Genomic DNA, 22,310 nt, shown 5'->3' with positions numbered 1-22,310 from the left:
TGGAAAGGGATGCTGCCCTTAGCAGAAGTCACATTTCTTTTATCATCACACATATCCTGTCAACAAGCTCTAATTACATGCTTCCGGGAGAGCATCTTCAGTTGATATACAGATTTGTTCATGCCTGCAGCTGAGCGTTTTAACATGCCAAACACATGTACAATCTGTCTGAGTATTTGCACAATGTATTAATTTGTGTTAATATTTAAATAATCAAACAATACACTTCAATTACTTGGGATCAAAACTCCGCAGTTTGACCCCGTTTTTTGCTTCTGAGCTGCATAAAATGAACTGATTAATATTAATATATTGTATTTTTTCCAGGAGATAAAGGAATTTTCTCGGCCTACGTGCAAAATCTAATATTCTAATATCATTTCTAACTCTTGGCAAGTGTAAATGGGCGCGTTTGAGTTCTGGGAGCAGAGGTACTGGAGCGATTTTCAGAATTGGCTGCTGGTCAGTTGTGCCGCTTGACTAAAGTCATATGAATTTTAAACAAAACAATTAAGTCTGGAAGTGTATCAACAGAAATGTGTGTCCAATTGAAACTTTGAATGCACAAAAAGGTTCACTTACTGCTTTGCTCTTCATACGCGGACTCGACCTCGACGTTCTCTTTGCCTGCAGCCAGCATTTTTACCTCGTGCATGCCCCCCTCCCCACTATAAGCTGAAGCGTGGGGTCATGCTTGGTGCCCTGCCCCGTGCCTTCCTCTCCTTGTCCCAGGGGCCGTTCTCCTGGCTCTCGGGTGCCCCTGCTACATACCTTAATCGCGCACTGAGCTGCCCACGGCCACGGGTGTAAGCACGCTCACACTGCCACACCTACTCTGCTTGCAGCTTGTCACGCTGGGCACCCCGCCACCCACATACCACACCTAGGAGCCGATTATGATAGCGGTTTTTCCGCATCCTCCGGGCCGGCGGAAGCCACCGCCGGCCCTGAGGATGAGGAAAAACCACTGCGGAGCCTCCAAAGAACCACCGCCAAATTAGGATGGCTGGTGGGTCTGGAATTCCGTCCGCAGCTTTTCCGCCGCAGTGGCCTTACGACCGCGGCAGAAAAGCTCTAACATGGCTGGCGGTGTCTATCAGACACCGCCAGCCATATTAGGATGGTGGTGAATACATGCTTTTCCACGGCGGCTTTTCCGCCGTGGAAAAGCATAGAGACTTTCACTTCGGGGTCCCGTTGCTGGCCCCCTGGGTGAAGGGGAGGTGGGGGTGCACATGGGGGGTACCTATTGTACCCCCCTGCATGTGCGTGCATAAAGCGGCAGGCACTGCGCAGTGCCTGCTGCTTTGTGCATGCAAATACGATGCATGCATTTTTAACCATGCGGCGGGTGCAGCTTGAAGCTGCACCCGCCGCAATGTTAAAGATAGAGGATGTGACCGGTGGCGGTCACATCCTAATCTACTCGGAGGGAACGCCGCAGCCCCTGCGGAAGTTCCCTCCTCCTCAGGGGTCGCGGACGGACTCAAGTCCGTCCGCGATCCTAATGACCCCCTTAGTGTGAGCTGGTCCATGCAACCTGCCTCCGCTATCTTCCTGCACTCTCTCAGTGCAAAGAACGATGGAACAGCAGGCGATTTGGTGGCCTGCGTTGTAATGCCCCAAAGCAGCAAAGACACCACAATCGCATGGTAACAGCATGCGCAGTAAATGCGTGCGATGTAATGGCTTTGACGATTTAAAAACAGCGTGGTAAGTGCATGCGTTGTCATGGTTGGCAATGTATCATCCTACATCCCTTCTCTGTAGAGAGTTCTGAAGTGGAAACGGTAGGGTAAAAAGTTCCACTGGGAAAAAGCTGAGTAGAGCTCAGGGAGACTCCTTCTCACATGACGTGCGTTAGAAATCTGAGGTATGGTGGCTCTGCAGGGGATTGTGGTTTCAGGGCTGGCAGCTCATTGGCTGTTAGTTGGACCTTATAAAGAGGACAATAGGTTAACAAAATTTGGTTCACTTTGCATTGGTTTTACATTAAATTTTCTTTCATACAGCTATATTTTAAATAATACCGTGAGACTCCCACTGTGACATCAGGGAAGATTCAAGCATGTGAATCTATGAAAGATTCAATGCTGGAGAAGTGATTTTATGCCACTACATTAATGCATTACTTTGGAGCATCACACCGATCCTTGCAAACCTAAATCCTTAAAAAATGTATGTGATTGTATCTCAAAATATCAAGCAAAACATATCATCGGGCCAAGATATTGAGGAATAAATCTTGTGACGTTAAATGCATATAGGTAAGTATAGATTTACTATTCTTAACTCCACATCTAAATGCCTTGACAATATATACATGTATATTAATGGTACATATATGCGAAGGTAAATATAGTAAACCTGTACTTACTTATATATACTTCCCTTACCAATATGTTTGTTCTTGAGAGGTTAGGCATCAATATTCTGGTGGAAAATCACATAGGTCTAACGCAATAATGTTCTTTGTAATTTGACTACACTACTATACAGATGCAATGCCCAGTACCCACCTCAAAGTCAGGCGGTAGCTTTCTCCTGTTTTTCTTCGCAATATGCTCTATGATTGCATGGGCTTCATCATGTCTGTTTTGAGATATCAGCCATCTTGGTGATTCTGGCACACACCTAAAATGGAAGCAAATACTGTAAAGGTACTAAAAGAATCCTGTTGCATTTGCCTCCTATGTACCTTCTACAACATAAAGACAATCTGCACAATATAAACAGAACGGAAATGGAGTGAAGAAAGAGCACTGAGAGAAACTGGCAAATTAAAATTATTCCAATGTAAGGCCATTTGGCATTAACTCTGACTGGGCTAAGTTTCACAGGAAATGTTTCATGCCTCTTAGGCATTGGGAAGCCTGTCACCCTACAAATGTGAAATGTCCTCCTACATGAGATCAATTCATAGTACTAGTTCTATGTGCGCTGCCTCTCCTCTACAGAGGACAGAAGCTAATTATTCCCCAACACTCGCCCTTCAAGGCGCCCATCTGACTTTTAAATGCTGCCCCACAGAAAGGCCGCAGTTGTGTGTTCACCAGGGTCCTCCTAGGCAGTCTTTGATGCTGCTGAGGCACTCCGAACGGGGAGCAGGGTTCCACTGCCTCGATGGATGGGGAGAGGGGCAATGGGATTATAAATATTAACTGCTCCAAAAATACTACCTTGTTGCCTGGTGGGAAGAAGGCAGATTTTAAACCATCCACCACATAGGACACTTCCTGAGGACATGTTCCACAGGAGCGCATGCAATGAAAGATACTAACCAATTTCCTTAGTTTCTCTTAAATCCTTTACATTTTGTTCTTCACTCACTAGGTGCTATCAAAAAATGTTTTTCCCTCATTAGCCACTATAATTCAAAATCACTGTATCCCACTGGATGCCAGACCAACCATATGGCTGCCTCTTAGAATGGCTAATTCCAGCTCACACCACCTCAGGCAACAACTTCTCAGTAAACACTATCAGATATGTAGCTCACTGATTTCAACTACGGCGTTTCTGAAATAAAACGGCAAACAAGTCTCGAGTACCAGTAGGGTGCCAGCCACGTGGATGAACTGAAGATAAAAGAGAGGTCGCCAAAACACCCGCTCTTCAAGCAAGTAATGAAGTTGAAGACGTGTGCGTCCTGAACTTCATGGGGGTGCTTGGGGCCAGGAGAGCGCACCCGATCCGTGCGTCCGTAGGGCGTGCGAGGTCGGTGTGACGAAACACGTGTCGGCTGGCTACTATTTTCTGTACTGACCAACAATTGACTTATAAACAATTGTCACCGTTGTGGTGGAACACCTACTGGAACATGCATCGTGCCTGCCCCTTTCACGCTAAGTATAGCGTGAAAGGGGGCCTTATTTACAAGGCAGCATTGAGGCACGTTAAGTGGCTTAACGCTGCCTTGTAAATAAGGCAAAGCCCATATCGCCACCACAACGTTGTGAAAAGTGACGTTATAGGGCCTTGTAAATATGCCAAATAGTGTATCCGCTTGGAATCTTTAGACGAGGGCAATTAATTAAAATGCGGCCAACCCATAATACCCGCTAAAGCAACACTGTGTTTACAAATAAAATAAGGTATTGTCACTTAAATCGTCAACAATAATAAAATCTGTACCCTTCCAGTGCAATACAGATTAAGGCATACCTTACACTTCTGGACCCTCGTACTACAGCACACTGCCATGTGAATGACAACATCATTAGTTTCCCCAGCAGAGAGTGGTTCATATCATATGTTCCTTTCACGCTTCTGTGGCCGCACAATGCAACGTCTGCGACATTAATGCAACAAGTTCATAGGTCCTCACTCCCACCACAGCTGTCTCATCTCTAAATCAGTTCGACAGGTTCTGAGGTGAGTCACCTTTACAAGTAAGCTACAAATTCCCTTCTCATGGGAGTGGAGTAACAGAAAACTGCAAAACGTGCGTTCACATAATTTCCCCACAGAAGTGGGGTGAGACAACTACTCTTAACTAATTCAAACCACCTCCAAACTCCTCTGTCACGTGCTTCAAGGCATGAAGCATATAAGCTGAATACACACTCACAGGCTGTTAAGCGAGAGTGTTTACTCTCGCATTTTTCTTCACATCCTCCACAACCTACTAACCCTCCGTCTCTCTCTGCTTCTCAATTTCTCGAAATCTCTTTCTCACTCTCTACCCCTCTCTTTGTCGCTTATCTTTCCCACTCTCCCTGTCTCTCTCCCCACCCCTCTGTATCTCTCTCTTATTAGATAGTTGGTGACACACTGAAAATGAACTTGCTCTAAACCACTAGCGTTCATCTCAGATCCAAGGTAGACACCTATGGCAAGAATACATTACACACCATACTTAATGTTTACTAAACAAGCCTTTACATCTTTCAAAAAAGTTAACATTTACATCTGATCAATGCAATTCTTCAGATTGAGTAATTTTCTAAATCCATCTCACAATTGGTTTTCAAACTAAAGGTTTTTCCCATCCAGCTGTTTAAAAAAATGTCCTCAATATTTCAAGACCATATGTAGCTTTTCCCTCCATCTACAGATAATAGGATGTTTTTTTCTAAGTCTTTGTTCCTGTGTTATTTTATCTATTAATAGTAACATTAAATATATTTTAATGTCCATCTTGTCAGCTACCATATTGCGTATCCACCTCATTTATGAGGCTGCGACAAATCAGAATTTCCTTACATGAACATCGAGTTTGCCTGGATCTGCCGTTCAAAGAAACCTTCCTTCCTCCCTCTTGTTTATTATGATAAAGCCTTGAAACTAATTCTAGTTTTCAGTTGCATTTTCAAATGTTTAAATTTTCCAATTGTGATTCCTTTTTCCTTTCCTGTCTCTCATGGGTACTTTGTTCTCATGTCTGTACTTTTATGATTATTTGCATTTTCTTTTAAACTATTTGATTGTTTTGTTTGTTGTAACCAGTTTTTATGAATGATATCAGTGCGGATCTAAGGAGCAGGTGAAATTGTGAATGTCCTTCATGCGCGTGGTGTGTGTGTGCAAGTGTCCGCATGTGCCTGCGTTTTTGTCTATATGTGCATAAAGCAGACCCCCCAGGATATAGCGGCATGGATTCCCAAATTTAGCGGCACAAATATGGAAATTTAGCGGCACAAATATGGAAATTTAGCGGCATTTTAGCGGCACTTTATTTTACTCATAAACATTCATTTTCAGCCTTAAATCAATGGAAACTGTTTTAGCTGAGTATTCCACTTTGATTAGGCAATCTGGAATTTGGAATAGAGGAAGCAGCCCACAGGTTAAGGCTGTTATCCCTTGGAATCGAAATTTGCCTAGCTTACGTAACGGTAAGTTTCAATTCTATTAAGGACACGGAGGCGAGGATTATGCTATATCTTCCTTCGCTTTATTAACATAAAGAAACCACAGCAGCTTAGGAAAAGATATAATAAGAACAAAAAATGCTTTAAACATAAAGCATTGACGTAATGTTCAACAAAAAATCAACAACAACTCCCAAGAGTCTCTTTGTTATAATCATAGTCCACAGTCCTTTGTCACTGTTCATCATCCCTATATAACCAGACTTCCCATCATCTTCCTCCTCTTTCTTCGCGCAGATCACGCTTAAGCCTCATTGGTCCTGTTTAGCACCGTCGTTGCCTGCCAAAAAAGGAACAGCATCAGCGAGGTGGCCCAGGAAAAGGTTACAACAAGGCGAGGAGCATTCAGTGAACAACACAGTACAGACAACGTAAAGGAAAACCGCTTTACTTACTGCCATACGGGTGGGTAGAGACACCACCGTAGTCCGGGTGGGATAATCCTCGCCTCCGTGTCCTTAATAGAATTGAAACTTACCGTTACGTAAGCTAGGCAAATTTCGATTCTATGTCAGGACCGGAGGCTTCAGATTATGCTAGTTTAAAGCCTACTTACCACCAACTGAGCTAAATCCACCACCGGCTTAAAATAAAACCTCTTGAAGGTGGAATCCGAGGACCAGTCCGCCGCTCGCATAAGGTCCTCCAGACGAGCACCCACCGAGAATGCCTTAGAGGCCATGGCCCCCCTGGCGGAGTGTGCTCCAAAGAGAGAAGTATTGATGCCCGCTTCTTGCATGACCCAACGCACCCACCTAGCGATAGTGGGGGAGGAGACAGCTTTGTGTGGCTTCCGCAGGGCAATCAACAACTGACGCTCGCCCGGAGGGCGTAGATCCAAGGTCAGGTCCTCATATGCTTTGAGGCATTGCACGACACACAACTTAGGAGTGTCAGTAAAGGCTGGATAAGAAATGGAACGCGACGACGTCTTAGTGCGTCGACCCACCGTAAAAGTAACCCCCTCCGGGGAAAAAATGCGTGCAGAAACATCCAGCGCGCGCACGTCCGAGACGCGCCTACAAGAGACCAGACATAACAACATGGCTAATTTCGCCGAAAGCTCCTTCAGAGACAGATAAGAATTCGCTGGCCACGATAGGAACAGGTTCAGGACCAAATTGACGTCCCAAAGGACGGAGTACCTGGGCTCTGGCGGCAGCGCGAGGCGAACCGCTCGCAGAAGCCGGCACACAAAAGGGTGTTCCCCTACCGGATGGCCATCGATGTTATCATGGCCCGCAGAAATCGCCGACCGGATAGCATTGATCGTTCTATACGCCAAACCCTTGTCGGCCAAATGAGCCAGGAAATTCAGCACGGGAACAAGGCCGGCGACCATGGGATCCAAATCCCTTCGTAAACACCAACGCATCCACTTAAGCCAAGCGGATCTGTAACGCTTCGTCGTACTATCGGCCCATGCTTTGGAGAGCAAGTGCTCAGCTGACCCCGAAAGGCCCGGGAGCGTCCAGCGTCTCCTGAGAGCCTCCACGCCACGAGGCGGAGAGTGTTCTGCATGACGAGAGGGTGAGGTTCCCGATCCGGGCTCGTCAGGAGCAGAGGAAACAGGGGGGTAGGATTGGAAAATCCCAGGAAAGTTCCAGAAGAACCGGAAACCATACTTGAGACCTCCACAGCGGTGTAACCAACACCAGGTCCGCACCCTGGCGGCGTATTTGAGCCGCCGTCCGCATGATCATGGAGAACGGGGGAAACGCAAACGGCTGTTCCCGACTCCAATCCTGCAGGAACGCGTCCGTGGCCTCCGCCAGAGGGTCCGGCCTCCAGCTGTAAAACCGCGGCAGCTGGTGGTCGAGACGGGACGCGAAGAGGTCCACCGAGAAGGGGCCCCAAAGGGAGTGTAGCCACCGGAAGACTCCCGGATCCAGTTTCCACTGGCTGGCATCCCTGAGATGTCGAGAGTGCCAATCCGCTACCTGATTGGACTGGCCTGGCAGATACTCCGCCGTCACCGCAATGTGACGAGACAGGCAATAATCCCAGAAGTCCTTCGCTAAATCCGCCAAGGCGCGGGACCGAGGACCTCCCAGGTGGTTCACATATCGGACCGCCGAAACATTGTCCATCCGGAGCAGCACACAAGCCTTGACCGAATCTTTGGTCCAACAGCGAACCGCGAAGGAGCCCGCAAGGAGCTCCAAACAATTGATATGCAATTGTTGTTCTTCTGACGACCAGGCGCCGCCGGTGGAAAAATCCCCGCACCGGGCGCCCCAGCCCGACCTGCTGGCGTCGGACTCTATGATTAAGTCCGGAGCCGACCCGAAGATCGCTCGCCCATTCCATGCCTCCATGTGAGACAGCCACCATGACATCTCCTCCTTCACTTCGTCCGTGAGGGGAACCCACTGATCGTAACACATCCCACGGCGCAAATGCTGCGCTTTCAGGCGCTGAAGAGCCCTGTAGTGCAGCGGGCCTGGGAAAATCGCCTGGATGGAGGACGACAGAAGACCCACCACCTTGGCGACATGGCGCAGTGACGTACGATCCCTCGCGATCGTCTGCCGAAGCAGGTGCCGTATCTTTGCGACCTTCCGGCTCGGTAGGCTCAAGACCGCCTGCACCGAGTCCACCACGAAACCTAAAAAGGTGATCTGCTGAGTGGGAACCAAGACCGACTTGGAGCCGTTGACGACGAACCCCAGTCTCTGAAGCAGGTCGACCGCTTGACGCAGTTGTCCTGCCAGCACCTCCGGGCACTGCCCCATGAGGAGGATGTCGTCTAAGTATACTATCATACGGACCCCCCGGCTTCTGAGAAACTCCACTACCGGGTGAAGGACCTTCGTGAAGCACCACGGGGCCGAAGAAAGGCCGAACGGCAGGGCGGTGAATTCGAACACCCGGCCGTCCCACAGGAATTGTAGGAAACGACGATGAGGGGGGTGGATGGGAACGACCAAGTAGGCATCCTTGAGATCCAGTCGCACCATCCAATCCCGAGGGAGGAGCACGTCCCGAAGGAGGTGGATCCCCTCCATCTTGAAGTGACGGTAGACCAACCACCCATTGAATTCCTTGAGATTGATCACAGGCCTCTTGCCCCCATCCGTCTTGTCTACCAAGAAGACGTTGCTGAGGAACCCATGCGGGTGGCGCGTTGATAGGCGGATGGCTCCCTTGCGCAGCAAGTCCGAGACCTCCCCGTCTATCAATCGCGCGTCGGAATCTGAGAAAACCATCGGGCGCGGGGGCCTCACCTGAGTTGGCTGGTCGTGAAACTCTATATGGAAACCTCTCACAGTTTGCAAAACCCAAGCATCGGCAGTGAGCAACTCCCACTCCCCGTAAAAGCTTGCCAGCCGCCCCCCAATCGGAACTTGATCCAAGCAAAGTACACTTACCGGGGGCATTTCCTTGTCCGGACTTCTTTTGGAATCCTCTTCCACCATAGCGTTGTCCCCTCGTGGGGTAGAAATTGGTGTAGTTGGCCGAGGTCTGGTACTGACCTCTTCCGGAGCCTTGTCCACGGTTGTTGGTCTGCTGACCACGGCCGATCGCGCGGCCCCTGCCGCGACCGGCCCCTCCAGAAAAACGCTGGTGAAACACCCTCTTGATGCTGGACTGGGCCTTGTCCAGCGACGTGAACGTGTTCACGAACTTTCCAAGCTCGCGGATGAAAGGTTCACCGAAGAGGCCACCCTGGGCCACGGCACCTGCCTCCGACGAGGCCAGGTCCCCCAGCTTCGGGTCCAGCTTAATAAGGAGCGACCGCCGCCGCTCCGTGGACAGGGCACAGTTGGCGTTGCCCAAGAAGACGATCACCCTCTGGGCCCAGTTGGAGAGCACCTCCGGTGAAATGGCGGTGCCATTCGCTCGAGCCTCCTCCGCCATATCGAGGATCTTCGTGGCGGGCCCGACCGCATCCAACAGCTTGTCCTGGCAGGCCCGCCAGGACCGATCGATCCCCTTCCTGGGGTCCTTCATGAATTTCGCCAGGAAGGTGGCCATCTTGGGGTCCAATTCTGGGGTCATAGCCACCTTCCCCTCCAAAGTAGGCCGAGGGCATTCCCCTCGCAGGCAACCCCTCGCCTCCTTCTCCAGGGGCTTGCGCAGCCGGCCCGCGACAAACTTCGCCACCGTCTCCCCCGGGGCCCAGGCCGCGGATCGGGGGTGGACGATCTCGTCCGGGTCCAGCATGCCCGACTCATCTCGGGGCATCTCCTTTCCCGAAGGCGCCGGGAGCCAAGACCGGGTCGACTCCCCGTCGTCATCCGTGTCCGGAGAGTCGTAGATCGGGGAGGCGGGCGCCGTTGACAGACCGCCCGAAGTGCCAGGGTCCACCAAGGGCGTCGGAGGCACCGCCGTCGCCTTGGCCAGGAAGGCGTCACGAAGACGCTCGAAGGCGCCCTTATCCACGCCTTGGGCCTCCGATGAAGGCTCCTCACCCCGGGGTCTCTTCGGAGCGGGCGGCAACCCGCCGGACGTCCCCGGGAGCTCGGGGGGCGGCGGCACCTGCGCCGCTGCCAGCTTGGCACACTCCTCTACGATGCGGGCCGAAAGGCGGTCCTCCATGGGCCCTACCACCTCCGTCACACAACGATAGATGGAGCTGTCCACCGCCTGATAAAACTCATCATCCTGCAGATAGGGGCAGGCCTCCTCATCATACTCCCCTTCCATGTCGGAACCAAGGGCAAATGCGGGGCACCCAAGAGGGCGGCACCCGAGAAAGTTCTCGAATGTGGGCAGGCCCAGCGGCTGCGATCACGTTTTGGGCCAGCTGACGTGGCAGGTGGGCTGCACCAACCCCCAAGCGCGCAGACCCTCCTCGCCGGGACCGGGTCTACGTACCCCTCAAGCGCGCTAGGCCACACATGAATAAAGAGGTGCACAGATCTCGCCCGAAGGCGATTCACGCGGTCAAAACCGCCATACAGACCCCAAAGGGCGTCAATTTGTGAAGTACAGACCCGGAACTCCAGGTGTCAGAGGGGTACGCGAGGGTCGGCCCCTGCGCAAGCAGACCCCACGGCGCGGCTCCTCGCACCGCGGAGGCGCGCCGGAGGGTCGGCGAGGCGACAGGCCGCCCCCTTGCGGTCTATGTACACACCGCACAAGTGGGAAAAAAGTCGCGTAGGAACGGCAGAACGTTCCCGCAACTAAGGGACTCTGAAAGGAAATAAACCATGCAAGGAGTCCCCAAAGACCGCAAGACATCAAGCACAATAAAAGAAGACAAATAGAAAAGCACTTATCTGGCTGCGGGAGCAGCGAAGAAAGAGGAGGAAGATGATGGGAAGTCCGGTTATATAGGGATGATGAACAGTGACAAAGGACTGTGGACTATGATTATAACAAAGAGACTCTTGGGAGTTGTTGTTGATTTTTTGTTGAACATTACGTCAATGCTTTATGTTTAAAGCATTTTTTGTTCTTATTATATCTTTTCCTAAGCTGCTGTGGTTTCTTTATGTTAATAAAGCGAAGGAAGATATAGCATAATCTGAAGCCTCCGGTCCTGACATAGAATTGCAATTCTTCATCTGCCAGTTGGGCTAAACAGAAGTGTGAGGTCTAAAATTTTGTGTCACATTTTGTGATGTCAATTCCTGTGAGGTCATGGGTCTTGATGCCACTTCCTGTGATGCGACGTGCCATGTCGCGCTCAATGATGTCACTCAATGTGATGTCACGCGATATGCTGCCTAACTTGGTTAGACCCCCCACTTCTGTTTTTTAGGACCTGCTAAATTATACATTTTCCTTCCTTCCAGAAACTGATGAGGAACTTCTGATTTCTCTAGGATCCCTGTCACTGATGAATATGTGAGGTAGTGCTCCAGTAGTACTGATTCTCGTAATCTTAGACACCTTTGTTAATCTGACCTACTGTGTTATTTTTATTTTTCCAAAGATGGCGCTGAGCTGGTACGGGTTATCACTCCGTCACTCTTCAGTAGTGCCAGACTGGGAACTCAAAACAGCCCAGACAATAATGATAAATTCAGCCGCCATGTGCGGTGAGTGTGCGTTAGCCTAGCTGGCCAGTCCAGCCATGCTCTTCAGTGCTACCAATGGAGTCAGACCTCCTGACTCTGGCCAAGACGCAGACACCTAATACCGCAATCATCCTTAACTGAAACTGACCTCATGGTTTTTACAGCAGGAGCTTACAGGCATTTCAGTACTGCTTACACATTTAAAGAAGCATTGTTTCTGCAACACTTTTTATTAGACAGACCCACATTGAAACCAATACTGTGGCTGTCGGAGCTTAAGGAGGATTATCTCTTTTTGCTTCTGTGGAAGAATGATTCATTTGCATGTACTAGGAACCAAATGAGCTGTTTAGTGACTTAACTCCGGTTCTCATTATAATTTGGCCTCTGAATGATTTAGAACGACAATCCAAAGTCTGATGTGAACAAAATGGAAATTGTTTTTGGTCGTGATGCAGTTTTTCGATTTCTATTTTAGGCAGTTCACTAAAGGGGACGGATTCCTTCACGATGCGTTAGCCCGATTTTAACATCCACCAAGAAAACTCCAGAGGCAAGCCCAAGGGCTTAACCTGGAATACAAAGTGGTATCCTCAATTAATCCCAAGTAATCACCATGGAAGCTTTTTAAATCTGAATGTATTGGAGAGGCAAGACCGGCGCTAAAGGAACAATGTTGTGACCGTGGGGAGAAAGCTGGAGAGGATGATATATAACGTGGCTATGTTATGTAACCATTGAAAGTGTGAACTAGGAAGATGGAGCACTTCATCACTTTCATGGTTTACTTATCCAAATACGCTTTAAGTGGTCAGAATACTTAAGTCATTGCTCAGTTAAACATGGGGTCCAGGTCATGGAATCCATCACCCCATCTTTTCTGCTGCTTTTGCTATCGTAGTTGTTCAGCAATAGTGAAATATCTTCATTCAAAAACAGTGGTGCCATCGAGAAAATGTCGAGAAGGCGAGGAAGCGTTCAGGACAGGCATTTTACACATGCAGTATTCAGGTATTTCAACTGTGCTGCGATGCACTGTGCAGGCCACAAGAGGCGCTTCACAGGTCGTAACCTGGGGGCCCGGCCTGGAAAGGATGAAAAGAATGCCCCCCCCTCCCCTTCCAGCCATAAAAGCCTCATTAACAAGTGAAAGGTCATTTAATGACCTGTGAAGTACTCGCGGCTGGCAGCTCAAAAACGGACTGTCTGTGTGTGTCCTGGGAAGCTGCTGACACACACGAGTGTGGGGGAGGCGGCGCACAGCCAATAAAAGGCTTAATATCGCGGCCAATATGCTTATTATCGCGGCCATCGCGGTAATCTGCCGATTTCGCGATTTTTTCGTGAATCGCGAAATCGCGATAAACTGGAGGGTCTGATAAAGGTATGTGTCATGCTTTTAATCATATATACGTTTGCATGTTTGTGCGGTCACACGTATGGGTGTGCCTGCCCCTCGCCCTCCGTCTATCATAGGTGAAACCCAAACTCCATGTTACAAATATTACTTTCTGTTTGTCACCATAATCCCCCCCACCCCTTTTCTTTACCGGGCAGCTATGTGATGTCTTCAGGAAGATGTAAGAAGGCCAACAGGGGCTGAATCCGAGTGGTGCACCTCTGCAAATCCATTCCAAGGATGCACTGGAATGTAGCATACTAGCAGGTAAAATCTGATGTGACTTGTTATGTATGATACCAAGGGATGTTAAATCCGATTATAACATGCTTGATCTAATAATGAGGAATTTAGTGTTATACAGTGATAAGGAACTACATATATGAGTCGTCTCGCAAATCTATGGCAACTTATGAGCAAACATGATGAGCGCTCAAGCCAGGTACCTGAATATCCAGTGTTGTGTGCTGGAGCTTTCACTAGTCCAGCTGCATTTCATGTTTCAATATTTCTGGGACACACCTTCATTTAAATTGAGTTAATTGATAGTTTGTTACTTTTTATTGGTTTGTTGTTATGTGGTGTTCCATTTAGAGATCAATACAAAAATATCCTTTGACGTTGACAGGTTCCTGAACTCTGGACAAGGACCGAAACACCCCGATCAGTATCTCTTCACCTGACATGCCTTTGGATTAATGAGAAAGAACTAGCTTTATTTCACTCTGGACAACGAGTGTCAGAATTATCAACATCTAGGTTTGGTGTCCCTATACATACCCAGATGCACAGCTATACACAGTTCGCTTTGCACACTGGATCACTCCCACCAACTGAAAGCACATTGTATGTGTTTTCACTGTTAGAATATTTCCCCAAAAAACAAGAAATAATCAACATTAAAGTATATGGTACTTTATATCCAAAGAATGCTTCACTTTCTTCCTCTAAACGCAATTCACTATAACCCCCATCCTTACATCTCCAAACTGCTACCCGTCTCTGGAGGCCTCAAAAGCTGATGCTGTCTATTGATTGAGGCTTCCCTATTTTTAAGAAATACATCTCTGAAATGGGGTTCCCATAAAAGTTAGAAAATAAGTTTAGAGTTGTCCTAGGGAAGCCACGAGAGATTCCATCACAGACTACATCTAGGAAATAGATATTTGAGAATTGAAATTTTAGTTTGTGTGGTATTTAATGACAAAGTGCGTGGCTTTGTATATTCGTATGGGACACAAGTAAAAAATCATAAGAGGGAAACTTCTTTACCTGAGTATTTTTTTACTATATGGAGGAGATCTTGTTCTCACACAACAGGGATTACATGAAAATTTGACTGCATTCAGAAGTCTGTGTATGTGTGTACAGTGATTGCTCTCCTAAGGTGTCTGTGTATGTTGTAATTTGAATGTCATTTTAAAGCTCTGTCATACATTTTTTGGAAAGCTAATGCCTAATTAATACAGCTTCAGGACAGGTTTATCAGACCTTTTTTGCTCGGAGTAGGTCATCAAGTTGAAGTGGGACACTTCATAGGAGAGGACCGGTTTCACAGGTTAAAACATATGGTTAACATCTGGTACTGTCTAGTGGTTTAGCTCCCTCTCATTAATAAAAAGCGGCAATTTGCTTTCAAATCTGTAAACAAATATGTTTTCCTGGAAGATTCCTAGACTAGTTTAAGGACTTCTGCTTGGTGTTGATAAGAAGAGGGGAGTGTGCCTGGGGATGTTAAATATGGTTTGAGCAGCAAAGTTAATTTATTTACCTGTGGGGGAGAATTAGAACTTTGGGAAGCCAACTAGAACTCTTTAAGGCTTTCCTAATATGTCGTGACTTACAATGAAATAAATAATATGAGATTTGCTCATTAATGTGGCATTGGTGTAGAATGTGATTGTTTGAATGGGAATTTGGCAGCACTTTTTTGTGATGTTCAACATATAACACCTGATTGGTGTGGCAATGGAGCATAGAAGCATCTTTACCTGCAGGATGAAATCAAATAACACTCTGAAGTTCGCGTTGAAGGGAGATGGCGACAAAGTGTTCCAGGGTAAACAATAGGGGCATAGAGGGCAGTGGACGCTGGAAAGTAAATAATCTGAGTTTTCTAGGAGTTTGGTGGGATTCTGCATGGATCTATCTAATGCTAAGTGGTTGTCAGATAGACTGAAATATGAGGCTAGTGGTGTGGAGAATTTGAGGGGATAAGAACGAGGTGAGATGGAACAGCATAGTGAGGTGCATAGAGAAGCAGAGGTGAGGGCCTGAGAGGCGCTAGAGAAGTAGAGATATAGAGGTAAGCACCAAGAGAGGTAGAGAAAGATACACAGAGATCCAAGAGCAAATATTCCTTCATGGAACATGTGTATGTAACTAAGGATAGTAACCTAGCAAAAATATCATGCGGTTGAAATGTATAATGTTATTCTTTATTTGTATCATACGTGTATGAAACTTATTTTGGGATATTCTATACGATATTGTGATATAAGAGATGATAAAATCAGAAAATACCAATAAAGATATTTAAACAAAAAAAGGGATGTAGAGAAAGATGTTAGTTCATGAGAGAGAGAGAGAGAGAGAGAGAGAGAGAGAGAGAGAGAGAGAGGTATGGAGGTGGGGTAGAAATAGACTTATTTGAAAAAGAGCTGAGGAAAACAGATTTAAAAGAGGAAGAGCAGGTAGATCAATAGAAATGTAGAGATATGGCGAGAGACGGAAAGGAGAGGGCAATATAGAAGAAATTCGGTAAAATAAGGGGAGAGACATGAGACACCAGGATAAGGCACCACAAGGCAGCGGGTGGTACATTGGCATGACATAGTAGTAATCAGAGCAAAGGACAGATTAAGAAATGGAATGATATTATAGCGATTTTTGAGCTAGCTAGAGATGCAGTACAGCATTTCAGAGATTGAAAAAGAGTTATAGAGTTGAAACTGAGAAAAGTGGGATGGAACGAGAGGTGGAAAGAGATGCAAGGTAGAAGAAGGAAAGCAACATCATAGTTAGACAGACAGAGAAGTAGATAGGAAAATAAAGAATTGTGAACCTGTGTAGGGAGAGAGTAATGATAGAGTGATTGGTGAGCAGAGAAAAAGAGGTTGATAAAGGCAGAGAGTGGCAAGTGAGAATGATTCAAAGCTTGAGTGTTTGACAGAGAGAGAATAAAACAGTGAAAGAGTTAGGTGTGAAAAGGAAAAAGAGAGCGAGACTGCTTTAATGGGGTGTGGGGGGGGGGGGGGGGGCAGTTGGGGCGTTCCTTGGAAGTTTGAGGCCCAGGCGGGCAACTAGAGCCACATTCCCCTGGGGGGCTGAAAAATATTTTGGGGGGCTAATTCTTCCAACCACAGACAGAGTGGCTTTAAGAATGGGTGAAGACAACAAAAGCCTCATTTACAATTAATGGTCTTTTAAAGACCTGTTAAGGGTGCGGCTGCAATTAGATGCTCGCCAGACTGCAAAGACGTGGCAGCCCGGGCTGACACACACAACGGGGGGGGGGGGGGGGGGGCTGAAGCCCCGTGAGCCCAATGGGTGTTGCGCGCCTGTTGAGGCCCTAGGCATTTTGCCACTTTGCCCATGCATTAACAAAGCTTTGATAAAGCTAGCAAATTTAACACCATCAGAATTCAGCAGACTCGAAATCTCCTATCAAGGTCTCAAGGCATTAAGATAATTTCCACTCGACAAACTTGAAATCACGCCTGCTGATACCAACATTACCCATTCTGCTTTGCTTATCGCTCTTAAAGACCCTTTTCTCCTTCTCAGAACTCTTGTGCTTGGGCCAAAACTTCCTTCTCAGGGTCTCTGAATTCTGAGTTTACTGTGATAACTGTTGCACCACAAATGCCCCAACATGATTATTTGTCCGTCAGTTGTTCTTGAGCTGATAGCTCATTTAAAACAACACACTTTGTGAATTATGGCTACTTTCCATAGGGTCAAATCTATAGTGCTTCCTATCAATAGATATTGGTTGTATGTTTTGTATGCACCATAGCCAATAGCAGTTCTTGCGTTTCAAGTGTTATAGTGCCCTACAACTGTTGTCAGGCTTCATTGAAATTGGTTTTACCAATAATTTGAGCAGATCAAATTATACAGTTTTAAATTGTAAAGTGCATTACCAATAATAGAGCAGGAAGAAGAAATTGGGGATCGTGACAGCGATCTGCAAGTATCGCCAGTGTGGAATCAGGTATGCCATTCCAGAGAGTATTACAAGTCCAACGGTGAAGGCCATTTGGTAAACAATGCCGACAATCTTCCTCTGGTTCAAACCAACAAATTCTGCAACTGAAATAAAAGATTTAGAATTAACACATCTCCGGATTTATGGGAATAGATCAACTTGGTATTTAAATCAAGTTCAGCAATGAGTTTGTAATGTCAGCCTTGTCCACAATACGTTCTAGCCCAAGACTAGTTTGAGATAAGTTGACGGCTTTTCAGAAAGCTTCTCCTAAAGACGTCATTTACTAATATATATTGGCATGCACTATGTTTTAATAATTCATTACCCACTTAAAAATTAAAAACAACACCATTCTTACTCAGAATATAGCCCGATAGCCAGCATCCCTTGCTGACCAATCCTTGTATTGTGCGAAATATCACGACCAATGTGTAATATGGAGCAACAGCCATGAGTATTCCAAATACTGCGTTTATGAAGATAGTAATGAGAAGACATGGTTTTCGTCCAAATCTGCATAAAGAAGAAACAACAGAAACTAAAACAGCAGAATTTCTGAAAACCACACATTTAGGGCCTGTTTATCAATTGGACCGCCAAACTCAAGGTGGCTTGGCAGATACCGCCGCACTAGCGGTCCGACTGCTGTATTCCAATTTTGGCAGTCTGTCCTGTGATCCCTCGGCGTTGGCTCGGCAGTCTGGGTCAGTCATTTTTTGTGATGCAATTTGTTTTGCCCATTCCTGTGCTGTTCTATTTCTTCCTAATTTTACCTTTGATGAAGTTACCCTCAATACATAGGCCCAGATTCATCAAACAAAAATCTGCTCGCAAAGGGGCAGATTCTCAGAATCTCCCCCTTTGCGAGCGATATTTTTGCATTTGGGATGCATCATCCCAAATGCAAAAATCGCAATTTTAGAAATCGCTAAATTGCGATTAATTGCATTTAAGGAATCTCAAATTGAGATTCCTTAAATGCAATGCATGAAAGTTTTTAAAATAGCGAAATCGCTAATAGGGCACGCAAATTACCATGAAGTACAACTTCATGGTAATTTGCAAAAACTTTGAAAAATGCACTAAAGTGCATTTTTAAAAGATTCATGTTACGCACACACATGCCCTAAGGGCATGTGTGTGCGCAACATATGTGCACATATCAATTTCAGGGGTGCAACAGGGTGTCCTTTGGACACCCCTGCACCCTTGAAATCGCAATCTCAATTTGCGAATCGCTAATTGCGATTCGCAAATTGAGATTGTCTTCCCATTCATTCCTATGGTCCTCTAGGCCCATAGGAATGGATGGGGATGTATTCCTTAATTGCGACTTGCAATTTGCGAGTCGCAATAAGGAATTCTAAGAAATCGCAATTTTTTAAGTGATTTCTTGATGCATTCCATTTTGCAATTCCTTAATAGCGAATCGGTATTTTTCGCTATTAAGGAATCGCAAATTGGGTTGTTGATGCATCTGGGGGATAGTTTTATAACAAGACAGCAGGATTTTATCTGTACAGTTTTTCATGCTTTAGTGCCATCACCTGTCAAGTTTAGTGACAGACCATCGATATCCATGGTTCATACAGGTCACACATCTTCGAAGGTGAAAGAGCTCCTAATCACATTCAAAAAGTAGAAGTAGTAAAACATAGTATCAAAATTTTGAAGGCATAGAAGCTCCTGGTAATCAGAACTTTTCCGTTCTATAAAACGTGTTGGAAAGATGTGCAGTTAAATATAAACATGTAGGAAATATGTGCACTTAAATCTATAACATAATTCTAGAGAAAAAGGATCTGCCAAGCTGAATGGGCCCGATGCTTATCACAGTAATATCTAAGTCAATGAGGGTCCAATGAAAAGTAAAAATTCTAAGGGCCTCATTTATGAGGTTTTGGCGCAGGGCAGCTACGCAAGGAATCTTGTTGGGCTGCTCTACGTCAATTATCACAAATAGGAGCACAGAGGGAAAAACCAGACACAGGTCGCCCTCCACTCATAAAGTCATTTAAACTACAATGACCTGGTCCACTTGGGCAGTGTTTCTTATTTCTTTGACAAATGTACAACACGTTGCAATTATTTACAACTATCTCCCCTATCTTAGAGTTTCATGGGGTAGAGAGTACATCGTTAACATGCCAAATTTAAAAAGCCTCCATCCCTTGCCAGACAGTCGTGATTAATGGACAGCACACAACAATGTGTATTGTGAAAAAATGTGAGAAAGCGAGATGACCCCTCACGGGCGAACCACCAACGGGGAACCTGGTAGGTACTCACCAGTGTTGCCCTGTTCTCATCATCGGCACGATATTGGGAGACGACACCAGCGTGACAGGCTGAGTAAACGCTGGTGTGGTCTCCCAATATCGTTAGGAAACGACAGGAGACGTGAGACAACTCACAGGAGGGGTTGTTTTCTTCCTTTTTATTTCGTACCTCACGGCCGGTAGAAGTCACCTTGGCCTCGCGGGGTCGTGAAGAATGGTGTGTCCAGAATTGATGCAGTGGCTCAACAAATAATGCCCTGAAGAAATTGCCGATAGTATACAAGACAATGAAACATGTTGGCGTGTGGTGTGTGGTTATTTAAGTAATAGCCATTCCCAGCTTTTTAACTAGATAGGCTGCATGAAGGAATAGAATAAAGGTCTCATTTACGTGCAGTTTCCTATCTTTTTGTATTACACTGTCTGTTTTGTGTGTGTTTCACACTATTCTTTCCCCTGCACTTTATTTGCACATACACATCTATGTTTTGTTTGGGCACATTTCTTTAAAAGCTTGATGACTGCCGATGATGAGAACAGGGCAACACTGGTGAGTACCTACCAGGTTCCCCGTTGGTGGTTCGCCCGTGAGGGGTTATCTCGCTTTCTCACAGTTTTTCACAATACACATTGTTGTGTGCTGTCCATTAATCACAACTGTCTGGCAAGGGATGGAGACTTTTTAAATTTGGTATGTTAATGGTGTACTCTCTTTCCCATGAACCTCTAAGATAGGAGAGATAGTTGTAAATAATTGCAAAGTGTTGTACATTTGTCAAAGAAATAAGAAACCCTGCCCAAGTGGACCAGGTCATTGTAGTTTGAATGACTGCTCTACGTCAAAACAAAAGGGCAGGAATGCAGCTTATCTAAAAGATACAGTGTATTCTGGTCTTTTTCCCCGTTGCCAGCGCACAATGAGCTGCCATGCCCCAACGCAGGCACCCTTGCACCATGGTGCAAGTGTGCCTGCATTGCTGGGCTTATTGATTTTGTGCAGGAAGGGACACCTTCCTGCAGAAAATCATTCAATGTAGGCGATTTCCTCTTTCTATGTGTGCTGTAGGATTCAGCACACATACAAAAACGAAAAAACAAGGTGGAATCAAAACATTTCTCCTTGTTGCTCCTCCCTAACGCCACCCTTGGGGTGGCCTTAGATCCGGACGCATTCCCAGGTTTATGATGGCTCGTAAATATGGGAATGCTTTAGGTTCCATGGGTGTCACAAGGGAACACCCACAGCAACACCTATGGAATGCTCCTTTCAAGCAGTGTCCTGCGTGAAAGGGGCACATATTTACAAGGCCATGAAAAGCCACTTAAAGTAGTTTTACGTGGCCTTAAAATGTGCCGCTGCACATTGCACCACCGGAACGCCAGAAAAGCGACATTCCGGTGACACAAAAGTGCCGCAAGGGGTCTCATAAGTGAGGCCCCTTGAGTTCAGCACTGTCAAATCCATGGGTTTTTGGGTTTAAAACTTTAGGACCCTCTTCCACCACAAGAAGCACTCACTAGAGAACAGGCTTAGTGTGCAAACTATGCCTTCTTTTGTTTGGTGCAGAGTAGGCATTTGACCCAGAAGACGTGGATTTACGTGTTAAATACAGAAAGGTGCTTTGAGCTCCAGCTTCTCTACCAGGGATGTATTAGGATTTTTCCTCATAATAGATCAGTTTGGTCTTGTGGACTGTGGCTGCCTGATCTAGCATGTTGCATAGTTGGTTCTCTACATCCTTAAATTTCAAAGGGAAAAATGTCCTTGTCATGCCCAAAATGTTACCGTTGCTGGCCTTTGGCAAATGTAGGTGGTTAAATTCACCAGATTCACCTGATTGTATCTTTGAGGCTCAATATCATCCACCGTTTCATCATTTGTTAGTGTGTCTGTGTTATCACTGATGGTTTGAAGCCTACACAAAGCAGCCCAGGTCTGCCCCGAAAGCAGAAAATCTGCTAACGACTTAGACATTGCTTTTTATTCATTATATTATGCCTATGGCAATATTTCCTTTACTGAATCTTCCAGCACTGAAGCCATTGAAGCAGTCACAAACAAAACATTATAGACTAACACAAAACTGGGAGACACTCTAGGTTTTGCAAGTAAAGTGAAGGTAACATGGAAGAAATAACCCCCACATTTCATTCTTCTTGAGAAAGGGAAGCGGACTTGAAAATTCATTTAATGTTACCGTTCTCCTAATAGAAATGGAAATAGCATACATCTGAAGAGACATGATAAATGTCATACATACCTGTCTGCTATATATCCTATGCATAAAGAGCCAATAAAAAATCCAAGATTCACACATGACTGAAGGAGGTCCAACTGCCAGGCGTCGCCACACACAAGGTCAAACTGTGGATGCAGACAACAATTACAACAATATAAGGCATGCACGCCATGCACATTGGAACATTGGGGAAGCAATTGTCTTTTGATTAAATATAGAATTATGTTTTTCCAAAACTATTGTAAGAAATTACATGACACAGGTAGCCTACCTACACCCAGAAATAGAACCAACCAAGTAAATACAGGTAGAAATAGTTGATCTAGTAATATAATAA

At 46.1% G+C, this 22,310-nt stretch overlaps 1 protein-coding gene across 2 annotated transcripts in view; it reads right to left on the bottom strand.

Moving 5' to 3' along the window:
• Positions 1-22,310, bottom strand: part of LOC147708470 (solute carrier family 22 member 2-like) — a 545,897-nt gene that overhangs the window by 191,016 nt on the left and 332,571 nt on the right. For both annotated transcript variants that reach the window (XM_086927158.1, XM_086927159.1), the window contains exons 2-5: positions 21,995-22,098; positions 17,813-17,967; positions 17,387-17,555; positions 2,520-2,634 (exon numbers count right to left, since the gene is read on the bottom strand). In XM_086927158.1, coding sequence (XP_086783284.1) covers positions 2,520-2,634; positions 17,387-17,555; positions 17,813-17,967; positions 21,995-22,098 — 543 coding nt within the window. The remainder of the gene's footprint in view (positions 1-2,519; positions 2,635-17,386; positions 17,556-17,812; positions 17,968-21,994; positions 22,099-22,310) is intronic.

The sequence above is a fragment of the Lissotriton vulgaris genome, chromosome 6 (assembly GCF_964263255.1).
Source record: "Lissotriton vulgaris chromosome 6, aLisVul1.2, whole genome shotgun sequence".
Classification (NCBI taxonomy): Eukaryota; Metazoa; Chordata; class Amphibia; order Caudata; family Salamandridae; genus Lissotriton; species Lissotriton vulgaris.
This window is presented reverse-complemented; position numbering and strand designations above follow the sequence as displayed.